The sequence below is a fragment of the Periplaneta americana genome, chromosome 1 (genome assembly GCF_040183065.1).
Source record: "Periplaneta americana isolate PAMFEO1 chromosome 1, P.americana_PAMFEO1_priV1, whole genome shotgun sequence".
In the NCBI taxonomy this organism is placed as follows: domain Eukaryota; kingdom Metazoa; phylum Arthropoda; class Insecta; order Blattodea; family Blattidae; genus Periplaneta; species Periplaneta americana.
The window spans coordinates 209,358,784-209,380,050 of NC_091117.1; the positions used below are offsets into that span (position 1 = coordinate 209,358,784).

General features: G+C 34.9%; 2 protein-coding genes across 5 annotated transcripts in view; one reads left to right on the forward strand and one right to left on the reverse strand.

Moving 5' to 3' along the window:
- babo (TGF-beta receptor type-1 babo) overlaps positions 1 to 21,267 on the reverse strand; it is a 92,452-nt gene that overhangs the window by 36,869 nt on the left and 34,316 nt on the right. For 2 of the 4 annotated variants that reach the window (XR_011334145.1, XM_069836580.1), the window contains exon 3: positions 20,060 to 20,262. Coding sequence is in view for 3 of the 4 variants with exons in the window: in XM_069836580.1 (XP_069692681.1) it covers positions 20,060 to 20,262 (203 nt within the window). In the remaining variant the exon portion in view is untranslated. Of the gene's footprint in view, positions 1 to 12,461; positions 12,635 to 17,549; positions 17,705 to 20,059; positions 20,263 to 21,267 lie in introns of all 4 variants that reach the window. The other 2 variants (XM_069836581.1, XM_069836582.1) reach the window with 2 other exon arrangements.
- LOC138707111 (kinesin-like protein KIF23) lies at positions 6,747 to 8,244 on the forward strand. The gene has a single exon (XM_069836583.1). It carries the CDS (start codon positions 7,054 to 7,056, stop codon positions 8,119 to 8,121), a length of 1,068 nt encoding a protein of 355 aa, XP_069692684.1. The 5' UTR covers positions 6,747 to 7,053; the 3' UTR covers positions 8,122 to 8,244.

Below are 21,267 nucleotides of genomic sequence, written 5' to 3' on the forward strand. Positions count from 1 at the left end.
TGCTTTTTTTCTGGAAAAAAGTTTACCGGAACTCTATCATTCGATCACATTTTACAACAAAATCGTAGGTTTAAAAATATTAGGCCTACATACCTTATATTACAATAAGTTCCAAACAGAGCTCATCGATTTTAAGCATAACAGAAATTTTGCGATTTCGAGCTATAGTTTCAGGATCAATAACGGCAGTGGCGGTAATTTTAATTTTCAATTTCGCTTATAAAATATATCTCGTTGGAATTTGTAATGGCAAAAAGTTTACCAGAACGCGTTCCGGCTGAAAAAAAGTGCTGGGTACATGTAACATAAAAACTGCATGTGGCTCATTTTAGTGCATAGTGGGTTCCAAGAATGCTTTCCCCTGAACAACTAGAGGTTTATGTACAAGCTCGTGTGGAGCTCAAAGAAAAGGACATTAGAGAAAGAAGATGATCATAACTGGAAATAAAACTTGGCTGCATTATTTTGACCCTGAGAGCAAGCAACAAATATCTGTGTGCAAATCCCCATCATTACAAAAAAACCATCTCATTTTTTTTTATATCCAAGGAATGGTTTATCACTTTATCAGCATTTTATACGAGCACACGCAACTGTGACAGGACAATACCACAAAAGTGTAACTGAAGACCTTGAACGATCATGTCTGGTAAAAATGGCAGCATCTATATGCAAGAGGTTGGATGCTGCACCACAATAATGTAGCTCAAAATGCAAATGCAGTCATGCAGTATTGCACCAGAACAAACTTATAATGTGTACCTCATCCTCTCTGGACTTGGAATCATGTGACTTTTAACTGTTTCCAAAGTTGAAGAAAACCTTTGTGAGATGACGGCTGTGGAGACGATTTTGAAAACCAATTAAAAAATGGATTTCAGCATGTCTTTGAAGAATGGTACAAATGCTGGGACAACCATATTGTCAACAGTGTAGACTATTTTAAGAAAATCATAACATTTTGAGAATAAATAAAGGTGTAATTCACAAAAAAAAATTATTTATTCAGTCAGGGTCTGGTAGAGTTCCTGGGTAGCTCAGTTGGTAGAGCCTTGGTGTGTTTAGCCAAAGGTCTCGGGTTTCAATACCCGGCTCTGGAACAATTTTCTCCTTGAAATTATTCACAGGGAGCTAGCTATACCTGAAAGCTAGATTTGCATAATACACGTTAATGTTCGTTAACAGAAAACCACAATTCAAGTCACACAGAGCTTGTGTGCACTCAATGTTGGTTACTTGATGGTTGTCAGCCCACTTTGGGGTATGTGGATATAAAGGGAGAAATTGAGTCGGTGTTGGTAGAGTTCCTGGGTAGTTCAGTTGGTAGAGCCTTGGCGCATTTAACCAAAGGTCCCGGGTTCGATACCCGGCCCTGGAACAATTTTTCCCTTGAAATTATTCATAATTATTATTGAACAGCTCTCATACAAATACATATTTTTATTAAATTACATTAATTTTTTTTATAATGTGGCAAGTGTCCATTATAACAGATTATTTTAATGCTGGTAAGATGTCAAGCTCCTCCCAATGTGTGAATGTGTGTGTTTTTTTATATCATGTCACAGGTATAGAAACAATTAATGTTTTATCATAAGGGAAACTAAGAAAAGCGGAATATCTCTCTCACTAATGGATTCAACATAAATAATTCTCCTTGCCTTGCTTCCCTGTTGAAAGAGATACAGTAGCTCTGAAGTGTTGATTTTTTTTTTTACATCTATGACATGACACAAAATTCTAATATTTTGCATCATACCGACACTATGAAAATAATATTTACGCTGTATTCTTGATACTTTCTTTTATTGGGTTATTTTACGATGCTGTATCAACATCTAGGTTATTTAGCGTCTGAATGATATGAAGGTGATAATGCTGGTGAAATGAGTCCGGGGTCCAACACCGAAAGTTACCCAGCATTTGCTCGTATTGGGCTGAGGGAAAACCCCGGAAAAAACCTCAACCAGATAACTTGCCCCGACCGGGATTCGAACCCGGGCCACCTGGTTTCGCGGCCAGACACGCTGACCGTTACTCCACAGGTGTGGACTTCTTGATACTGGTCGGTGCAGATAAAAGTAGCTCACCTCCAGTTTGAATGTGAATGTGATATTTTGACTGCTTGAAATTCCATTCTATCGTATCATATCATAACGAAACGAGTAAGCAGCTACAATGGACAATTTTATGCAATAATCGATTGTTGGTATTTTTCCTGTCAGTATTTCATCAGTCATGCAAAATGACTTTCTCGATACAAGAACGAGTGGAAATTGTGGAAGCGTATGTGAGAACAGGTTCGATTAAGGAAGCTCGCGAAATTTTCAGGGGCAAGTTTCCGGACAGAGGACAACAAGAAATGAGAGCAATACAGGGTTTGGTTAAAAAGTGTGTGCTACGGGATCTGTGCAAAATGTGAAAAGAGAAAGAGTTCCTTCAGTTTGCACACCAGAAGTTATTGAGGACATCTGTCAAAGTTCAAAGAGCCACTTTCAGCATCTTTTTTAAAAGGTAAGTCCTTTTCAGCACTTTGCTCTTGTATTTATTCTATACTTACATAGGCTACTTTTATCTGCACCACCCTGTATTACATCCACTGTTGAGAACAAAATTAGTTTAATTTATGTTATATTTTCTGCATATTGCGGTTAAGCAGTAACGTATTATTATTATTATTATTATTATTATTATACATCCACATTACGGAAATCCATTTCACCACATCAGCAATGCTATAAATTATTATTATTCTTTAAGACATATCAATTTAGTTTTTGCATCAGAATACTTTTGTATAATGAGAAAGTAGAAAATGATACACATATACAAGTCATGAATACCAAGAAGCTAGAACCCACTAGAATAACATTATAAACATACATCAAAAGGGAAGGTTATACGGTTATAAAAGGCAGAACATGGTACTTATACCCATAACAAACAAGACGAAACCAAATTAATACATATTACATAGCTTACGAACTCTGACTGATGACAGTAGTGACCGGTTTACCTTGCTTTGAAATAAAATACAAAAAAATGTTATCACGGATAGTCACTTGCAACAACAGCTCTCATAATCAGAACAATCACTGAATATTTCCAAATAATGAAGTTTTGATCCCATATGTTTGCATACATAAACAATAAAATAGCAAGCTCTCTCTTAAAATGTTCACCACTATTTTCCTGAAACTACATTATACAATACTTACGATCCAGGAATTTCAATACAAGGTTACACTATGAATACCAAGATTATGTTGTCAATAGTTGAATATGTATTACAACATTACACAGTTGATACATCTCCTCCCAATGAGACAATTAATTCCTCCCATGCCAACAACTGGTACACGCAACTTTCCCATCCTCATACTATCATTGACAGCAGTGCTTAAAATGGAGAATGGAATAATTAGTAATCACTTTCGTGCGTTTATAAGTATGAGATATGTGATTTAAATACAATATTCAGAAGAAAACTGCTCGAAGTTATCAAATATAACTATATGTCTTATTGATATAAAATATCATGACATACAAACATATAGATACTAATTATGAACTTGAAAACATATGCCATCATTGACGTAGTGTGACATGAAAGACCCTACCAAGTGAAAAAAAGTAGATCTGTTTTGAAATAACAATGACAGTCATAAGAAATTATTTTCTACAGAACTAAACTCATAATAACACATGTTCTACGAAAAACAACATTATTACATTATTCTGAAATAAACATAACTTGGTTTGTCTAAATCTTTCTCGTTCAACTAGGCCAGCTTTGTATCTTTGCCACTTCTGCCAAACAAGACCTACCATCCTCTATCATATTTTTAAAAATGAAAAATAAAAATATTTTCTTCAAATTCGAAGATTTACAGCTTATGCTATTAATACTGTAACAAATTAATTATAAATAATTGAACAAGACCTGAAGGGTGTAGCAAAACAGTAAGGTATAAATACAGTAGAACCTCGATTATCCATCTCCTGATTAACTGATCATCAGATTATCTTATTGTCTTCCCACATTCCGCCTCTAATTAATCACGAAAACTCTGCTAAAATTCGATATGCACTTTTGGATGTAAAGTCTAACAAGAGACCTTGTACAAGGCTACTACATAACGGTAAACATGGGATAGCTGTGCATGGGACTTCAAAATCGAAATGTATACAACTACATGAACTACCCCTTACTTACTTACTGGCTTTTAAGGAACCCGTAGGTTAATTGCCGTCCTCACATAAGCCCGCCATTGGTTCATATCCTGAGCAATATTAATCCATTCTCTATCATCATATCCCACCTCCCTCAAATCCATTTTAATATTATCTTTCCATCTACGTCTCGGCCTCCCTAAAGGTCTTTTTCCCCCCGGCCTCCCAACTAACACTCTATATGCATTTCTGGATTCGCCCATACGTGCTACATGCCCTGTCCATCTCAAACGTCTGGATTTAATGTTCCTAATTATGTCAGGTGAAGAATACAATGCGTGCAGTTCTGTGTTGTGTAACTTTCTCCATTCTCCTGTAACTTCATCCCTCTTAGCCCCAAATATTTTCCTAAGCACCTTATTCTCAAACACCCTTAACCTGTGTTCCTCTCTCAAAGTGAGAGTCCAAGTTTCACAACCATAAAGAACAACCGGTAATATAACTGTTTTATAAATTCTAACTTTCAGATTTTTTGACAGCAGACTGGATGATAAAAGCTTCTCAACCGAATAATAACAGGCATTTCCCATATTTATTCTGTGTTTAATTTCCTCCCGAGTATCATTTATATTTGTTACTTCCTTTAGGAATTTGTTGCTATTCATAGCAGTTCACACTCACTAACCTCTCGCATTCCAATACAAGGGAAATAATCTTGACATTATGAACTTGCAGATAAATTTCAAGGTAAACCCTTGACAGTGTCATAGACAAACCAAGTCATATTTATTTAAGAATAACGTAATAATATTGTTTTTCGTAGAACATGTAATTATTACAAGACGCATTTTGTAACACCACATATTTTCTCTCTAAAAATTGAAAATAAATTACCATGAACAATGCTATTTTGAATGGACAACATAGACTGGGACATGACACTTTCCAAACCATCTGTAAAAACAAGAATCCAATGGCACAACATAGTTTGTTCAACACCGAAGAGCCTACATGGCTTATGAAATAATAATAATAATAATAATAATAATAATAATAATAATAATAATAATAATAACAGTGAACAGTACCATCTATTTACCTGTAAACTTTACTGTCACATTTCAATATTTGTATCAAGTATTTTATTGCCAAATTATGCTGTCATATTAAGAGTGCTGACTTAATATAATTTCTGAAGATAGTACAGTAGTGTTTAAAATGGATTTGAGAGAGGTGGGATATGATGATAGAGACTGGATTACCTTACAGGATAGGGACCGATGGCGGCTTATGTGAGGGCGGCAAAGAACCTCCGGGTTCCTTAAAAGCCATTTGTAAGTGAGTAAGTACAGTATTGTAACAATGAATTATGGGCATAGAACATTATACAATTATCATCACTAAGTTGTATTATATATTGTTTGAACAGCCACGTACAGTATTTCGCATAAGACAGAAATATTCTGTTAACACACTCTTCATTTTATTTTACAGTAACTATTACTAGTATTGAGTGTGCACAACAGGACTGCTGTTTTCACGTCAGGGACCACTTTTTGTTGCAATTTTTATAAGTAGTCTTAGAAAAAGTGTATGATGTATGACCATTCCTTGTACAGCTCTGAGAAAAGCAACACCAATCTGCTCACAATGAATCATTCCTATCTGCTGTATCAATCATTCTTCCTTACCCCTACTGCAATTTACAGTCACTGTCAGAACACGACAGCTTCAATTTATGAAATGATAATATAGTTTTTCTAGACCTACACGAAACAGGCAGACATTTACTCGAAGGTGTGATAACAAAGAAAATGAGAAAAGAGAAACACAAGCAGGTGAAACATGATATTGATGAAAAAGAAGAAAGCTAAGATTTAATACAGTTCCTTAAACACTTTTTTTATACTCCAGTATTATACAATCTTTAACGTTAGTGAAAATCATGTGTAATATGTCACATTATTGAACTGTTAGGTTTCCTCATAGATAGACAACTATCTTGGAAATCACATATTAGGTATGTATGCATTAAGTTATCTTCTGTAACCTATTTATTAAAAAAATTGATGAACATTGTTAGTTTTGAATATGTTCGAAATGCATACTTTGCCTTTTTTCAAAGTGTATTCAGATATGGACTTATTTTGTGGGGAAATTCTAGTGATATTACAGACATTTTATTAATTCAAAAGAAAGTTATTAGAATACTGACAGCTTCAACTAGGAGAACACACTGTAGACCTCTGTTCTTACAGACAGGTATTCAGACCGTCATGAATCTGTACACATATGATGTTTTAGTGTTTATGAAAGAACATTTGCAGGATTTTAATATGAGAAGTGAGATACACAATCATACAACGAGAAATAGGCAATTATTAGATTATCCACTTTGTAGACTTAGTGTGACAAAAAAAAAATACTATAAGTTGATTGGAATCAAATTATTTAATAAGCTCCCTACAAACATTGAGTCTGTAATAAATCGTTGTGTGGAATACTTCAGGTAATAAGCCAGTAATGACAGCAATGATTAGGAAGACTCCTGACATGAAAAATGTTGAACATCTCCGACAAGCAGAAGAGAAAGATGTGGTGAAAGTATTTTGTCGAATTAGATCACCACAAGATGAAAATTACACTTCTTGTCTAAGAATTTTATCTGACAAAGAAGTTTCTCTTATATCACACAATGCTGCTAGTTCCTGAGCAGGACCCAAGGAATTACACTGTACTTTTTGCCAAGTGTTCAAAGGAGATGACAGCCAGCAGACTGTTTTCAAACAAGTGGCTCTACCTCTCATCAAGAATCTCTTCAGCGGTAGGAATGGTCTTCTGTTTGCATACGGAATTACTGGAAGTGGGAAGACCTACACGATGACAGGGGATTCTCAGGATAGTGGTATAATCCCCCGTTCACTTGATGTTATATTCAATAATATCACTCATCTCCAGGCAGATAAATATATTTTCAAGCCTGACAAAATGAATGGATTTGAGATACAGAGTGATAGAGACGCCTCGAAGGACCGTCACCGTGAGTTACAAACATATTTGAAATCTGCCAGATCACAAAAAACTCCGAAGAAGAAGGATGATATAGATGAATTCAAGAATATTCCAGAATACATACAACTCGAAGATGTGGATGAAGACAACAGTTACGCAGTTTTTGTCAGTTACATAGAAATTTACAAGAATACCGTCTATGACTTGTTGGATAGTAACATAGATGATGCAGGCAGATCTAGAAACCTAAAGGCAAAAATAGTTCGGGAGGATAGTGCTCACAACATGTACGTCCACGGAGTGGTGGAGGTTGAAGTGAAGTCTAGTAAGGAAGCATGTGAGGTGTTATACAGTGGCATGCGCAGGAAGCGCGTTGCAGTTACCTTACTCAATTCTGGCTCTAGTCGCGGACATGCAGTCTTTACCATTCATCTCGTTCAGGCCCCCCCATTGGATCGATATGGAGAGTTTCCGATTCAAGATAAACAAATTATTCACGTAAGTCAGCTTTGCTTGGTGGACTTGGCAGGCAGTGAGAGATCTAACCGCACTAAGAACTGTGGGCAGAGACTAATGGAGTCAGGAAATATCAACAACTCTCTAATGACACTGAAATCCTGTCTAGAAATACTACGGGAAAACCAGTTACAAGGAACAAAGAAATTAGTACCTTACCGTGACTCAAAACTTACTTATCTTCCCAAAAACTACTTCGAAGGAAAGAGTCAAATTCATGCTCTTATTTGTGTGAATCCAACTGCTGATGATTTTGATGAGACAATACATGTCATGAAGTTAGCAGACGTGACCAAAGAAGTGCAAGTTACACAGCAGATGGATTCTGCAAAGCATAACCTGAATTTGCCAGTGGGCAGAAGGAAATATAATCAACATTCTATTTCTCCGGTCCTGGGCAAAGATTTTTGTTGTATGTAGGTAGCGCTCTTTGCCAACGAAACTTGCTGTTGTTTATAGCCTTCACCAATGAGATTTAAATACGTAGCATCAAGAGTAGTGACTTCACTTCAGTATCAGAAGGAGAGAATGTTGCAGGAAAGTGTCAGCATCGACTTCAGTGACTTCGTAGAAGTTGATGATGATCTAGTTACTATAGAAGGAGAAGCTGTTGTACCCAGGGACAGTTTTTTAAATTTTTGTATAAGCTTTTATAAATTTGTATTATTAACAACAGTATCTTTGAAGTGTAAATTATCTTAGAAAAAAAAGAAGGTTTCAATTAAATAATTTTTGTATAGATAAAAAAAAAACATTCAACTTCTTCCTGTTGAAAGTTATAAAACAAAATCGTACAGTTGGTTAATTAAAAACCCACTTTACTCAATAAATGAGTTTTTTGAAATTGGCATACATTTTTAAACAATGCAGTTTTTAAATGTTATGGTTGTTGTTTCTTAATTTTTTTTTAATAATGAGATTTTAAATGAAACCTAGTGTTAAATCAATTTACATTTAAATTTCAATGTATTAATGAACAGAGCAAATTGCACTACCTTATGTTGCATTTTTAAAGTGCATTATTAACCTCTGTTGTAGTATTCTTAACTAGTTATTAAACATATGACAATTAGTACTTGATACTGTCTTTTATCTAGTAAGTATAGTACTTTTAACTTTATATTATGTAATTTGATAAATATCTACATTGTTTTAATAATTAAATTTTATTTTGTATATCTATGAAATGTATTGCAGTAAGATTGTAACATTTGACAATGTCTATAGTGAAGTTTTTCATTCAGTGACAATAAAGATTATTATTATTATTATTACTAGCCGTACCCGTGCGCTCCGCTGCACCCGTTAGAAATAAATATAAAGTAATTACATAATTAAAATAGGACATCTGATCCAGGGAACATTCGTGTTTGATAGAAGGATAAATCGTTTAATATGTTACTTAATTTAAATTGCATCCAAATAATTAAAATGCGATCATTTTGGTCCAGAGACACTCATTTGGTGCAATGACAATTCCTTTAACATGTTTCTTAATTTTTATTACATGCAACCATAGTTTAATGAAGATTGACATCATTTAGAATTAATGTGTATATTTTATTTTACTTGTTCTAGGTTTCCATTGAATTATGGTAATAACTTAATTTTAACCCTTGTTTTCTACGCATTCAGTAAATGGCGCTTGGCCCACTATAGTTGTGAACCCTTCAAATAACTTAAATTATATTATATTACATTACATATATTATATTATATTATATTATATTATATCATATCAGAAGTTACTGTAATAACATTATAGCATTATGTCCATCTAGAGAAACTACACTTTCCAATGGTGAAATAATAATTAATTATACAAATCGGGTAATTTAGCTTCCGATATTACTCCATACAAACACAGAAACATTCTCTGTAGGCTATCTTTCATAGCTTTCGATTGTTGCTGTCCAAGGCCCCTTATAGACGAAGTCATTTGTTTTTTAATTCATTACACGGCCTTAGATGGCAGTTATTTTAATTTTAAAACTCATTTATCTCATTAAATATCAGTCCTATCAAAATTTTTTCAAGGAATAAAACTTATCGCAAATTATTTTTAAAGAAACGTTTGTTATGTAACATTTTTCACAAAAATCAATAATAAGCGAGATATTTCGATTTATTTAATTCAGGCCCCCTTATAACCTCCCTTTTAAATAATGTATTTTGAATGCCAAAAAGCCTAAAATCTAAGTTACAATGAACTGAATTTATATTCCAATTTTTATCGAAATCCGTTCAGCCATTATCGCGTGAAAAGATAACAAACATACAGACAGACAGACAGACAGACATACATACATACATACAAACAAAAATTTCAAAAAAGCGATTTTCGGTTTCAGGGTGGTTAATTAAATATGTTAGGACCAATTATTTTTGGAAAATCGAAAATTACCAGAAAAATTTGGGCTACAGATTTATTATTAGTATAGATTATTATTATTATTATTATTATTATTATTATTATTATTGTACTAATGCCATAAAATATCACCATAGCAACTAAAACGTCATGACTTCTATTATGACAGCATAACTTGTAGCATAAAGTTAATATTAGGAAACGACTTGCTGTGCTGTAATATTTAATACATCATTGTTGTCATAGCAACCTCTTTTTTTTCATAGACCATGATATCAAACTACTCATCATTAAAAATTTGATGTTATTTCTTTATTAATTTGTTTATAATGCTGTCATACAAAAAAATAACATATGAAACACGTTCATAATGTTATACTGTAGTTATTGCAATAGTCAAAATTAAGACACTTGCTTTGCTTGTTCCCTAAACATTGATTCATGCCACCTAATATAACATCATAAAATTGTTTCACAATATACTATTTTGCAGTTTTAAAAATCTATGTTATTTCCAATAATTCAAACGAATATGATTTATGATACTTTCTATTTAAATGTATTCATATCAAAAGCTTCAGAGGAAGTAAAAAAATTAAAGCATAAGACTAGATTTTTTGGAGTGTCAAGTGCCACACGTTTTGACAATAAAACCTTTTCTGTTGTAATAGCATAAGTTTTTTTTTTTATCAAAATGATTTTAGTTATTCCAAGTGATTAATATAAAATGCACACATTTCCAAATGATAGTCTCAATTGAGGGATTTGCTGGAAGAAGGGCATACATGCATGAATGACAAAATGATCTATGTGCCTTCCTTCCAGAATCCTTCCTTGAATCATATTTTTGTTTCTGAATTTTACTGCTACCTAGCTGACTCAAACTGATGTAGATTATTACAAAGTGTGAGTTCTGTGGACGAAACAATTTTTTTAGTACCAAAAGTAAATATTTCATTCATTGTTATATGTTTTCTAACATGAAACCAAATTGTATTTGTAACTATCAATCAAGTACAGTGTGTTCTTTATCTTCCGATAAGTGAATACATATGTTAATTTCATGATTTATTCTCACCTCTAGTTTAGGCAGCCATATTTGATTAAACGTGCACCCTCTTGTACCTTGGATTACAAAACATCTTGCACCAAGGAACATGTTCCAAGGTACATGGTTTTTGTTTTATTTTAAGATCATGCCACGAAGTAAGTCTGGAGTTAAGATGATTCCAATTGATCCGGATGCCTTGAATAAAGTTGTTAAAGCAGTTATGGCTCCTCCAAGAATAGAATTAAAATCTCAATCAGCGAAGTCTGCAAATGATGGCAAATATATTTTTAAAATTATTTTGAGTTTTTACAGCTATATTTTCACCTGTGTGTTCCAATGTTCCAAGATACAAGGGGGTATGGTCCAAAGTACACAAACCTGTTGTACCATGGAACACTTTATCTATTCCTTCATTTTTTTACATCCTTAATAGATCTGTGAAACAGGAAAATACCTGTAGAAAATTGTTAAGGAATCTTAAATATAATTATTTTAAGCATTTTTACATTAAAAAAAAATTTAATTTCCCAAAATTAAAAAAAGATAAAATAAAATGTGAAAAGTGATTCAAGGTACAACAATCTCCCCTAATAATAAACTATAAAAAAATCTGTTTATTCCAACAATTATTGACCAGTTCATTCAGTGAGTGTACTAACAACTGAAATAAACATTTCATCTGAAAAAAAGAAACATAAAAATTATTTATTTATTTTTTTTAGTAGGTTATTTTACGACGCTTTACCAACAGCTTAGGTTATTTAGCGTTTGAATGAGATGAAGATAATAATGCCGGTGAAATGAGTCCGGGGTCCAGCACCGAAAGTTACCCAGCATTTGCTCATATTGGGTTAAGGGAAAACCGCGGAAAAAACCTCAACCAGGTAACTAGCCCCAACCGGGAATCGAACCCGGGCCACCTGGTTTCGCGACCAGACACGCTAGCTGTTACTCCACAGGTGTGGACTAAAAATTATTTTAATATCATAGGACTCGAAAAAGGGTTATTGGAGTTGTTTACTCTCTTGTTGAAACTTGACTTTTCTTACACTTCAGTAATAATACGATGAGCAATATTTAATACCGTGTGGAGGACCATAATTTTTAATATCAGTCAAGCATCAAGAAATTCCAATACTGTCTCATCAATTCCAAATAAAAACTACAGCCTCCATTTCCACCTCCGACAGTCCATTCAACCAAGTTAAGCACTACTTGTCAAGCAACGTAATACAATGAATGCTCCATTCTAGTTGCTCCACCATCATACACATGATTCACAAGCTGCAAGGACGAGTCACACAAGCCCCAGCCTGCAACCAGCCCCTTCCATCTCACCTGAAGACAGTGGTGGTTGCGTAGGTGGTGCAAATGTTGGGTGCAAGTCTCTGTTACAAAAGTCACGATCATTACAGCACCCGACCACATACCCTGTCTCTACACCTATGTCGTTGGTGTTCACACACCATAAGGGGAATCCAGGTGGAAAGAGAACACTCTTATGAAAACACCTAAACAAAAACAGTGTCATGTGAGTAGGATCTTTATTCCTCTATCATCTATAGCTCCAAGTCTAAACTCCTTTGGAAATATCTGGATGAACCTGAAGGCATATAAACTGTAGAAGAATAAAAAAAATAGTTTTGGACATTAGTGTTAAGTGTCTATTGATCATGGAAAATTAGACTAATACAGCTTCGTAAGAAATGTTAATACAAGGAGCGGAAAAGGAGTTGGACAGTTTTCAAATGGAAATAACACAGTGGTTATGAACAAATTTATTAACACCGAAAAATCTGGCTATTTGGGCCATTTGAATATCTGTACATACATTTAGGGTGTCTTGAAAATTACGTCCCTCAAATGTTGTACGTCACTCTCCATGCACTCTTCAAGTCCCTGAAGCTACGTGTTATTCTTTCCAACATTTCACCACCAATGTTGGCAATTTCCTGGGCAATGGAGATCTTCAGGTCATTGACTGTTCGGGGCCTGTTGACGTACACTTTTGACTTCAGGAAACCCCACAGAAAATAGTCACTGATGGTAAGGTCAGGCAAACAGGGAGGCCAGGAAATGTTGCTGTGCCGAGAAATTATGTGCCTTGGGAACATGTGGTGCAGAACTATCATGGAATTTTCTGCCGTATAAACCGTGGCAGCATACCATCTGCCTATTAATCCCATGAAAAGGCCTATGCAATTGTGGTTGAAGAAATCTCGTCAGAATTTCGATGTAGCATTCACTATCCACTGTCAGTGTTTTCCCGTACATCTCAAAAAAATAAGGGCTTATGATACAGAACTAGACTTGGAACACCAAACGTAACCTTTGCACTGTGAAGTGGCTGCTAGTGTAGTTCTTTAGGATTTTCGGGCGCCCAGTATCTAAAGTTTTGCTTATTTACATAACCATTCAAATGGAAATACGTCTCTTCACTCATGAAAACAAACATTTCATCTATTAAAATGTTAAGCATTAGTTTGGCAAATGTATTGTTGGGCATAGTCTCTCTCATTTAATTGCTGAACAATCATGAGTTTAAAAGATGAAACCTGACATCTAAATGTAAGATTCGCTGCACAGAATGATTTGAAAGTCACAGCACTGTAGAATGTCATCTAGCTGGTCGATGTGGACTCTTCATAAATGCCTCTCTTACTTTTTCAATGTTTTCTGGCGTCCGTACACTTCGAACATGGCTTGGTGGTTTCTTATTGGGAGCTGATGATGTTAATCGAATGTTTTTACCCATCTCAATATGGTATGCAACTAGGAATGGTTCCATGGAGACCAAAATTAAAATGGAGACGAAAGACATGCTGTGTTTTCACAACTGAATCACCATTCTTGGAAAATGTTTCGACGATAAAAGTACGATAATCTGCACTCCACGCCTCCATGATTACACAAAATGGCATCAAAAATGCTAACATGACACTCGAACGATATCCATAACGCCCCATGTTGCTCAGTAAACAGCCTTCTAAAACCGTCAAACTCCTTTGCTACACCTTGTAGTTGCACCATAATTGAACTTACCACTCAAATTCGTAATAACTTTGATGACTGGGAAGCTCAAAACGGGCTACATAAAATTGTTAAATTTGAAATTTTTTAGTTTATATGTTAAAATGCGACTTCTTTAGTATCACTGAAATAAAAGACTTATAGTGATGATGGTTCTATTCATAAATATGACGAATAAGGAAATGGAAAGCGGTTTGAAAGACATTTTTGTTACACTCTAATGTACTATATTATTTCGGCATTTTTTGGAAGAAAGTAAGAACAAATAGATATTCAGTCAATACAAATGCATCGGGATCGAACCAAGACTTTTGAAGTTAAGACCTGTTTATATAATGCAACATATACTGAAGTCATTATTCAGATACGATGAACTGATGAAATGATAGACTTGCAAATAAATCTGAGGTACTCATAATCGCAGATTCCACTCCATCACAACATTTCTGCATTGTGTAGCATATGGCACATTTGTTCCTACCACCTTTTCTTCAGTCCACTCTTGCCACTATAGCATCTGCTCATAGGTGATTACCATTTACTGATTCCTTACAACAAGGTTGCACAACTTTAGTCCCACTTATATGTAATTTTGAATTTGCTTATAGTTGATTATTGTTTTACAGAAAAATTATCTGCCCAGGAAAGCACTCCCTATTTACAAGATTTTATGATGCATGTTTTAACAACAGATCACACAAATATGTATTTTATTATACACACGTGACATAACTGTGAGAAAATTACTTTGTCCATCTAAATGTCTTTGTTAGACGATATGACTAACAGACAATAATTAGTTTCCTCTAAAATAATAAAAGTTACTTCAACTGAATACCGTCAGTAGTTATGAACATTCAACTTTTAAGTACAATAATTAAAAATGTTTTAAGTCATCAATGTCATCTCTAAATCCTCTTTTCACCAAGTCACATGATTTTCTTTTATTCCATTCAGGTGGGTCTCAATCCTCACAATAAAGAAGACTGTACCTTTTTCATAGTAATCACTGACCACAAATAAAACTACTTTTATATAAACTGTAACCACTGTAGCCTGGACAGACTTTGAATAGACAATTTTACTACAAAATTGGTACTTCGGGAATTATAAGTATTTTCATATTCTAATGCTGCTACGTCTTTGTTATTACTGACAAAAACAGTTTTGGAGAGTGTCTCCCTGCCTCATTCGTAACATTTATCAATCAAGAAAAGAAATCGTTTTGAGCTAGTTCTGAAAATTACCAATGTATGTTATTTTCTTTCAAATAAAGATGTATTAATATTTTATTAAAAGTAATTACATTTCATTTCTGAATGAACAGAAATATGAACATGACTGTTCAATAGTTATGGAGAAATCACTGAAGAGTCTTAGAAAAACGTTTTGTCGCACAGACACTTTATAAGCCCAGAAAGGACGCAGTGTGCATCATCAGAAGATGTGTGACCTAGGTCACAACAGAAGGGTTAGTTGAGGTAATAAAATTAATTTTACAATGAAAGAGTAATGGAACAGAGAAAAATTCTCTCCAGCACCGGGATTTGAACCCGGGTTTTCAGCTCTAAGTGCTGATGCTTTATCCACTAAGCCACACTGGATACCCATCCCGGTGTCGGACAGAATCGTCTTAGTTTGAGTTCCAACTCTTGGGTTCCCTCTAGTGGCCACCCTCTGCACTACCGTCATAGATGTCTATGAACATAGGACTGAAGTCCACATATGTGCTGAGGTGCACTCATTATGAGTGACTAGTTGGCCAGGATCCGACAGAATAAGCGCCGTCTCAAATCACGAAGTGATTTACGCATATCATATATATTACTTTCGTGTTCCGAAGTACATATGATATTTCCATGCAGATATTCTGCGTCATCATACGATGAAAGAGTAATGGAACAGAGAAAAATTCTCTCCGGCACCGGGATTTGAACCCGGGTTTTCAGCTCTATGTGCTGATGCTTTATCCATTAAGCCACACTGAATATCTGCATGGAAATATCATATGTACTTCGGGACATGAAAATAATATATATATACATATATATATATATATATATATATATATATATATATATATATATATATATGCGTAAATCACTTCGTGATTTAAGACGGCACTTATTCCGTCGGATCCCGGCCAACTAGTCACTCATAACGAGTGCACCTCAGCACATATGTGGACTTCAGTCCTACGTTCATAGACATCTATGACGTAGTGCAGAGGGCGGCCACTAGAGGGAACCCAAGAGTTGGAACTTAAACTGAGACAGTTCTGTCCGACACCGGGATGGGTATCCGGTGTGGCTTAGTGGATAAAGCATCAGCACGTAGAGCTGAAAACCCGGGTTCAAATCCCGGTGCCGGAGAGAATTTTTCTCCGTTCCATTACTCTTTCATCGTATGATGACGCAGAATATCTGCATGGAAATATCATATGTACTTCGGTACATGACAATAATATATAAAATTAATTTTGTTTCATTGTATGTCTGATCATGCGCACTGCCTCCTTTCTGAGACTTATAAAGTACCTGTGTGACAAAACTTTTCTTTAATACTGTACATGGATAGGCAGACAGACAGACCGTATGCAAGAAAACAAAAACGCTTTTTTTTTAGTGTAAAGAATGATCGAAACAAGGTTTCCATGAAAATCTCGAAATCTATTTTTTTTTTCTGTATCACAATAACTTCTCTTTATACTTCATATATTGCATATGTTTCAGAAATCTTTATTTCTTATGAATCTTTGTCCAAATCTTATGTCACTTTGCATATTTAAAAGAAAACGTATGGAACAGAAAATAGCCTCTAATTTAAAATGGTAGGTATATAATTGCATATTTAATGTTAAAATAGATTAGCATACATTAGGAGAACTTAAGGTTAAGGCATCAGAAATATAATCATGATCAGAGAAAATTATGTAAATAAAAAGAAAGTAACATGCATATCTACGAAAGTTATATTTGCTAGAAAATAAAATAAGAACTTAAAGCAATTTCTTATCAAACAGAACTCAAGGTGAAAGAAATAAGGCTGAAAAAAGAAGGAAAGTATTGAGTTAAATGTGTATCACTACATGCTCCATAACCTGGAAATAAATAAAAAGAAAAATCATCACAAAAGGCAACTGAATGAAAGGAGTAGCGTTTGTGAAATATAGCAGATTTGTGCATGCTTCAATGTGCCTGGAAAATAAAGAGCAGAAATATAGTTAAAAGTGATAGCAAGGAAAAATATCACTATTATGTACAGATGCAGTGGAGGATAGAAGGAGATTCTACCTTAAGCAACAAGGAGTGACGAGTTGCTGCAAGGCTCATGCACTTCCACCAAGTAGCGTGAGTGCTGTGGACAGTGCAGCTCTTGGCAAGGCCTAAAACCTACCTGTTTTATTCTTAACATGGAGAGTTGGTTTCAAATCTTTATTACACATGTCGCGATCCTTGCAACATCCTATTACAAAAGTTTCGTTAAGAGTATTGGCGTAATGACACAAGATGGGGTTCTCAGGTGGATAGACTAACGCTTTCTCCAGGCACCTGTTTGTCAATACAACACACAGAAGACACAAACATGGATTAGGAGAAAAAAAAAAGCGTGAGTTCAAAAAATGTAAAAAAATAACATGCGATGAACAAAATTACATCAGCCAGCCAGGGTCTTAGGGAAGTAGCCAGTCCAGCCATTCGTTTTTATTTAGTTTCAAATCTGGACAAAACACACTTCTCTGGATAAAATGAGTCTCAATTGCTCTGGTCTCATATCAACGGGCAGGAATAATGCTGTACAAGGAGTAATACGGTTCTGGTTAATCTACAGCTCTAGAAAAGCCACCTACTTTTTATCATGGCTGTTGTGTTGCGTATTATAAAAGTACCACCCAACAACGCTCTACAACAGACATGAACAAGTGCAACTGCTGTCTCTACATACACAGTTGGTGATATTTTCAAGAAACTAATGTCATCACTAGAGGTAGGAAGTTCGTACCAAAACTTAGATTTCAGGTTAAGTGCGGCCACGCATATAGATCATCTCACTAGTTGTCTGCTATGTATACTATACTTTGTTCACAGTATATCCGTGGATTTTCATAACTACATTACAGCAATATGCACAGTAGAGAAGCAGTTTCATTATGTGCTAATGTTTGCAGCGGAGTTGTGCAGTTTAGTGAGCGGTTTTTAATATGGCAGAATTTAAATCTTCCAATCACACGAAGTTGAATGCAAAACTTCAAGATTTACTAGTAATCATACAAGTCTATCAGCAAATGGAGATACATATCACGTAGAAATTATGTAATGTGTATACATAATGTAAAGAAGGAATATTATTTCAGAGATGCTGTGCTATGACATATTTATATGGAATACTTCTCTTTGCACGGGGGATACAACAATTAAGAGAAACATTCTACTTCAAAATCTGATTCAAAATAGACGTAATTTTTTGCTTTCTCGACCTTATGTATGATGTTGGTACGTATGTTTCAATATCCCTTCAAAAAACTGCCTGCAGCAGGTATACAGTAATGAATACTGTATCATATTTTAGATTTGCTCCAGTTGTGATGTAGAACGAACATTTTCAAGGTACAAATACATTGGTGGACAAAAAATTTGGGACACTTGAATTTTACTTAGTAAATGTATTTAACAGGTCACCAATATGTTTTAAATAGTGATTAATAAAGTTACAATCTTCCTACACAAAAAAAGAAAATGAACATGACTTCATAACACCAACAATTACCAACAATAATGCCCATTGTTGTCACACACTGCACAAGCAAAATTTTGTTCAAATCTAGATGTTATGTTTTATTTAACGACGCTCGCAACTGCAGAGGTTATATCAGCGTCGCCGGATGTGCCGGAATTTTGTCCCGCAGGAGTTCTTTTACATGCCAGTAAATCTACTGACATCAGCCTGTCGCATTTACGCACACTTAAATGCCATCGACCTGGCCCGGGATCGAACCCGCAACCTTGGGCATAGAAGGCCAGTGCTATACCAACTTGCCAACCAGGTCGACTTCAAATCTAGATTGTGATGTTATTATTGGTAATTGTTGGTGGTATAATCATTTTCGTTTTCAGTCTACATTACATTTATAATCGTAAAATCAAATTAATCACCATTTAAAACATATTGGTAACATTAAATACAAAGTAAAATTCAAGTATCCCAAATTTTTTGTCCGCCAGTGTACTATTTTCCTGAAAAATATATTTTTGATAAACTGACAATGTCAATTATTATTAACTGTAACGAGGGTAGACACATATTATTAAGTATGTTATTTGTTATTCTTATATGTATGGGTAAATTATTTTATACTGAAAATTACGAAGAAAGTAATTGCCAATATTATTGATTTTTTTTTTACACAAAGTTAATTGTTCGTTTTGTTTCTGATTCTAAGGCCATGAATCATTGGAACAAAGATAAGTTTTGTTACCACTGACTGTACATATTGGTTTGTTGCTGCATCACTACTGTTCATTCGGTAGATGTATAGACCCAGCTCACACAACTTTACAGTTTCGGTACGAACTCCTTACCTCTGGTCATCACTTCTCCATTCTAAATAGCAATGAGAGAGAAAAACAACGTCTGCTCTGGAGAACTTTATTAAATCTACATGTTAAGGATAGAAATTCACACAGAATCACAGAGAAAAACAGCACTCGGTTAGTAAAGAGTAAGTCGTACTTCCACAGCATCATGTCCACACGAAACTTATCACACCTAGCCATAAGACATACTGTAAGAGAGCACAAGATTAATAAATTAATTGGTTGAGTTAATGTTGCAGCAAGCGAACTATCATCATAAGATGAGGGAATTTGACGGGCGGGCATTGCAAAAGGAGGTGGAGCCCACCTTACCTGGCATCAGGGATGTGTGAATTGTGGTAGTGGTTGTGGTGGTAGTGGTGGTTGTAATGGGGGTGGCCAGAGATGGGACGAGGTGCAAGTTGCACAGATGTGAATCGTTGCAGCATTCAACCTTCATTTCTTCTGTGTGATGAGTGTACACTGAGCACACAATAGGGAACTCCATCGGGAAAAAGCTCTTCCTGTCTAGACACCTTCACAAAATCCAACATATAAGAAAGAACACATTCACTGCTTTCATTGACCTAAGAAAAAATATATATTAATTTTGTATGCATTGACCAGTTTTTCAAACTGAAACCCTAATTATATCTGGTGGTTATGCAAACAAATCACAAAGCTTTATATAAAGTGAAATATATAACTTAAAAATGGATGGAGAATTTTTTGCAGATGTAACAGTTCTTACAGGCCTATAACATGTTAGGATGATGATGATGTATAACTTAAAAGAGGCTATTTACATGGTAACTTCTTCTCATATACTTAATAAATATAACACCAGTAAATTGAGACTGGAAAAATTCAGAGCATTTTCTTTTTAATTCAGTTTTTTTTTTACTTCAAGTTGTATCATAATTTAAAATATAATTGTGTGCGTATATGCAAAGGAACAATTAATAAGGGGTTACTTAACAAGAAACAGGTCAGGTTAGTAATTAATAAGCAAGTCGTGCTTGATGGTACCAAACAGTATTGATATCGAATTGGTCTTCAATGTGATTTAGACAATGTTTTTTTTTTCTATTATAATACATTTTACGTATCTACAAAACGCATTACTTACTTACTTACTTACAAATGGCTTTTAAGGAACCAGAAGATTCATTGCCGCCCTCACATAAGCCCGCCATCAGTCCCTATCCTGTGCAAGATTAAGCCAGTCTCTATCATCATACCCCACCTCCCACAAATCCATTTTAATATTATCCTCCCATCTACGTCTCGGCCTCCCTAAAGGTCTTTTTCCCTCCGGTCTCCCAACTAACACTCTATATGCATTTCTGGATTCGCCCATACGTGCTACATGCCCTGCCCATCTCAAACGTCTGGATTTTAAGTTCCTAATTATGTCAGGTGAAGAATACAATGCGTGCAGTTCTGTGTTGTGTAACTTTCTCCATTCTCCTGTAACTTCATCCTGCTTAGCCCCAAATATTTTCCTAAGCACCTTATTCTCAAACATCCTTAACCTATGT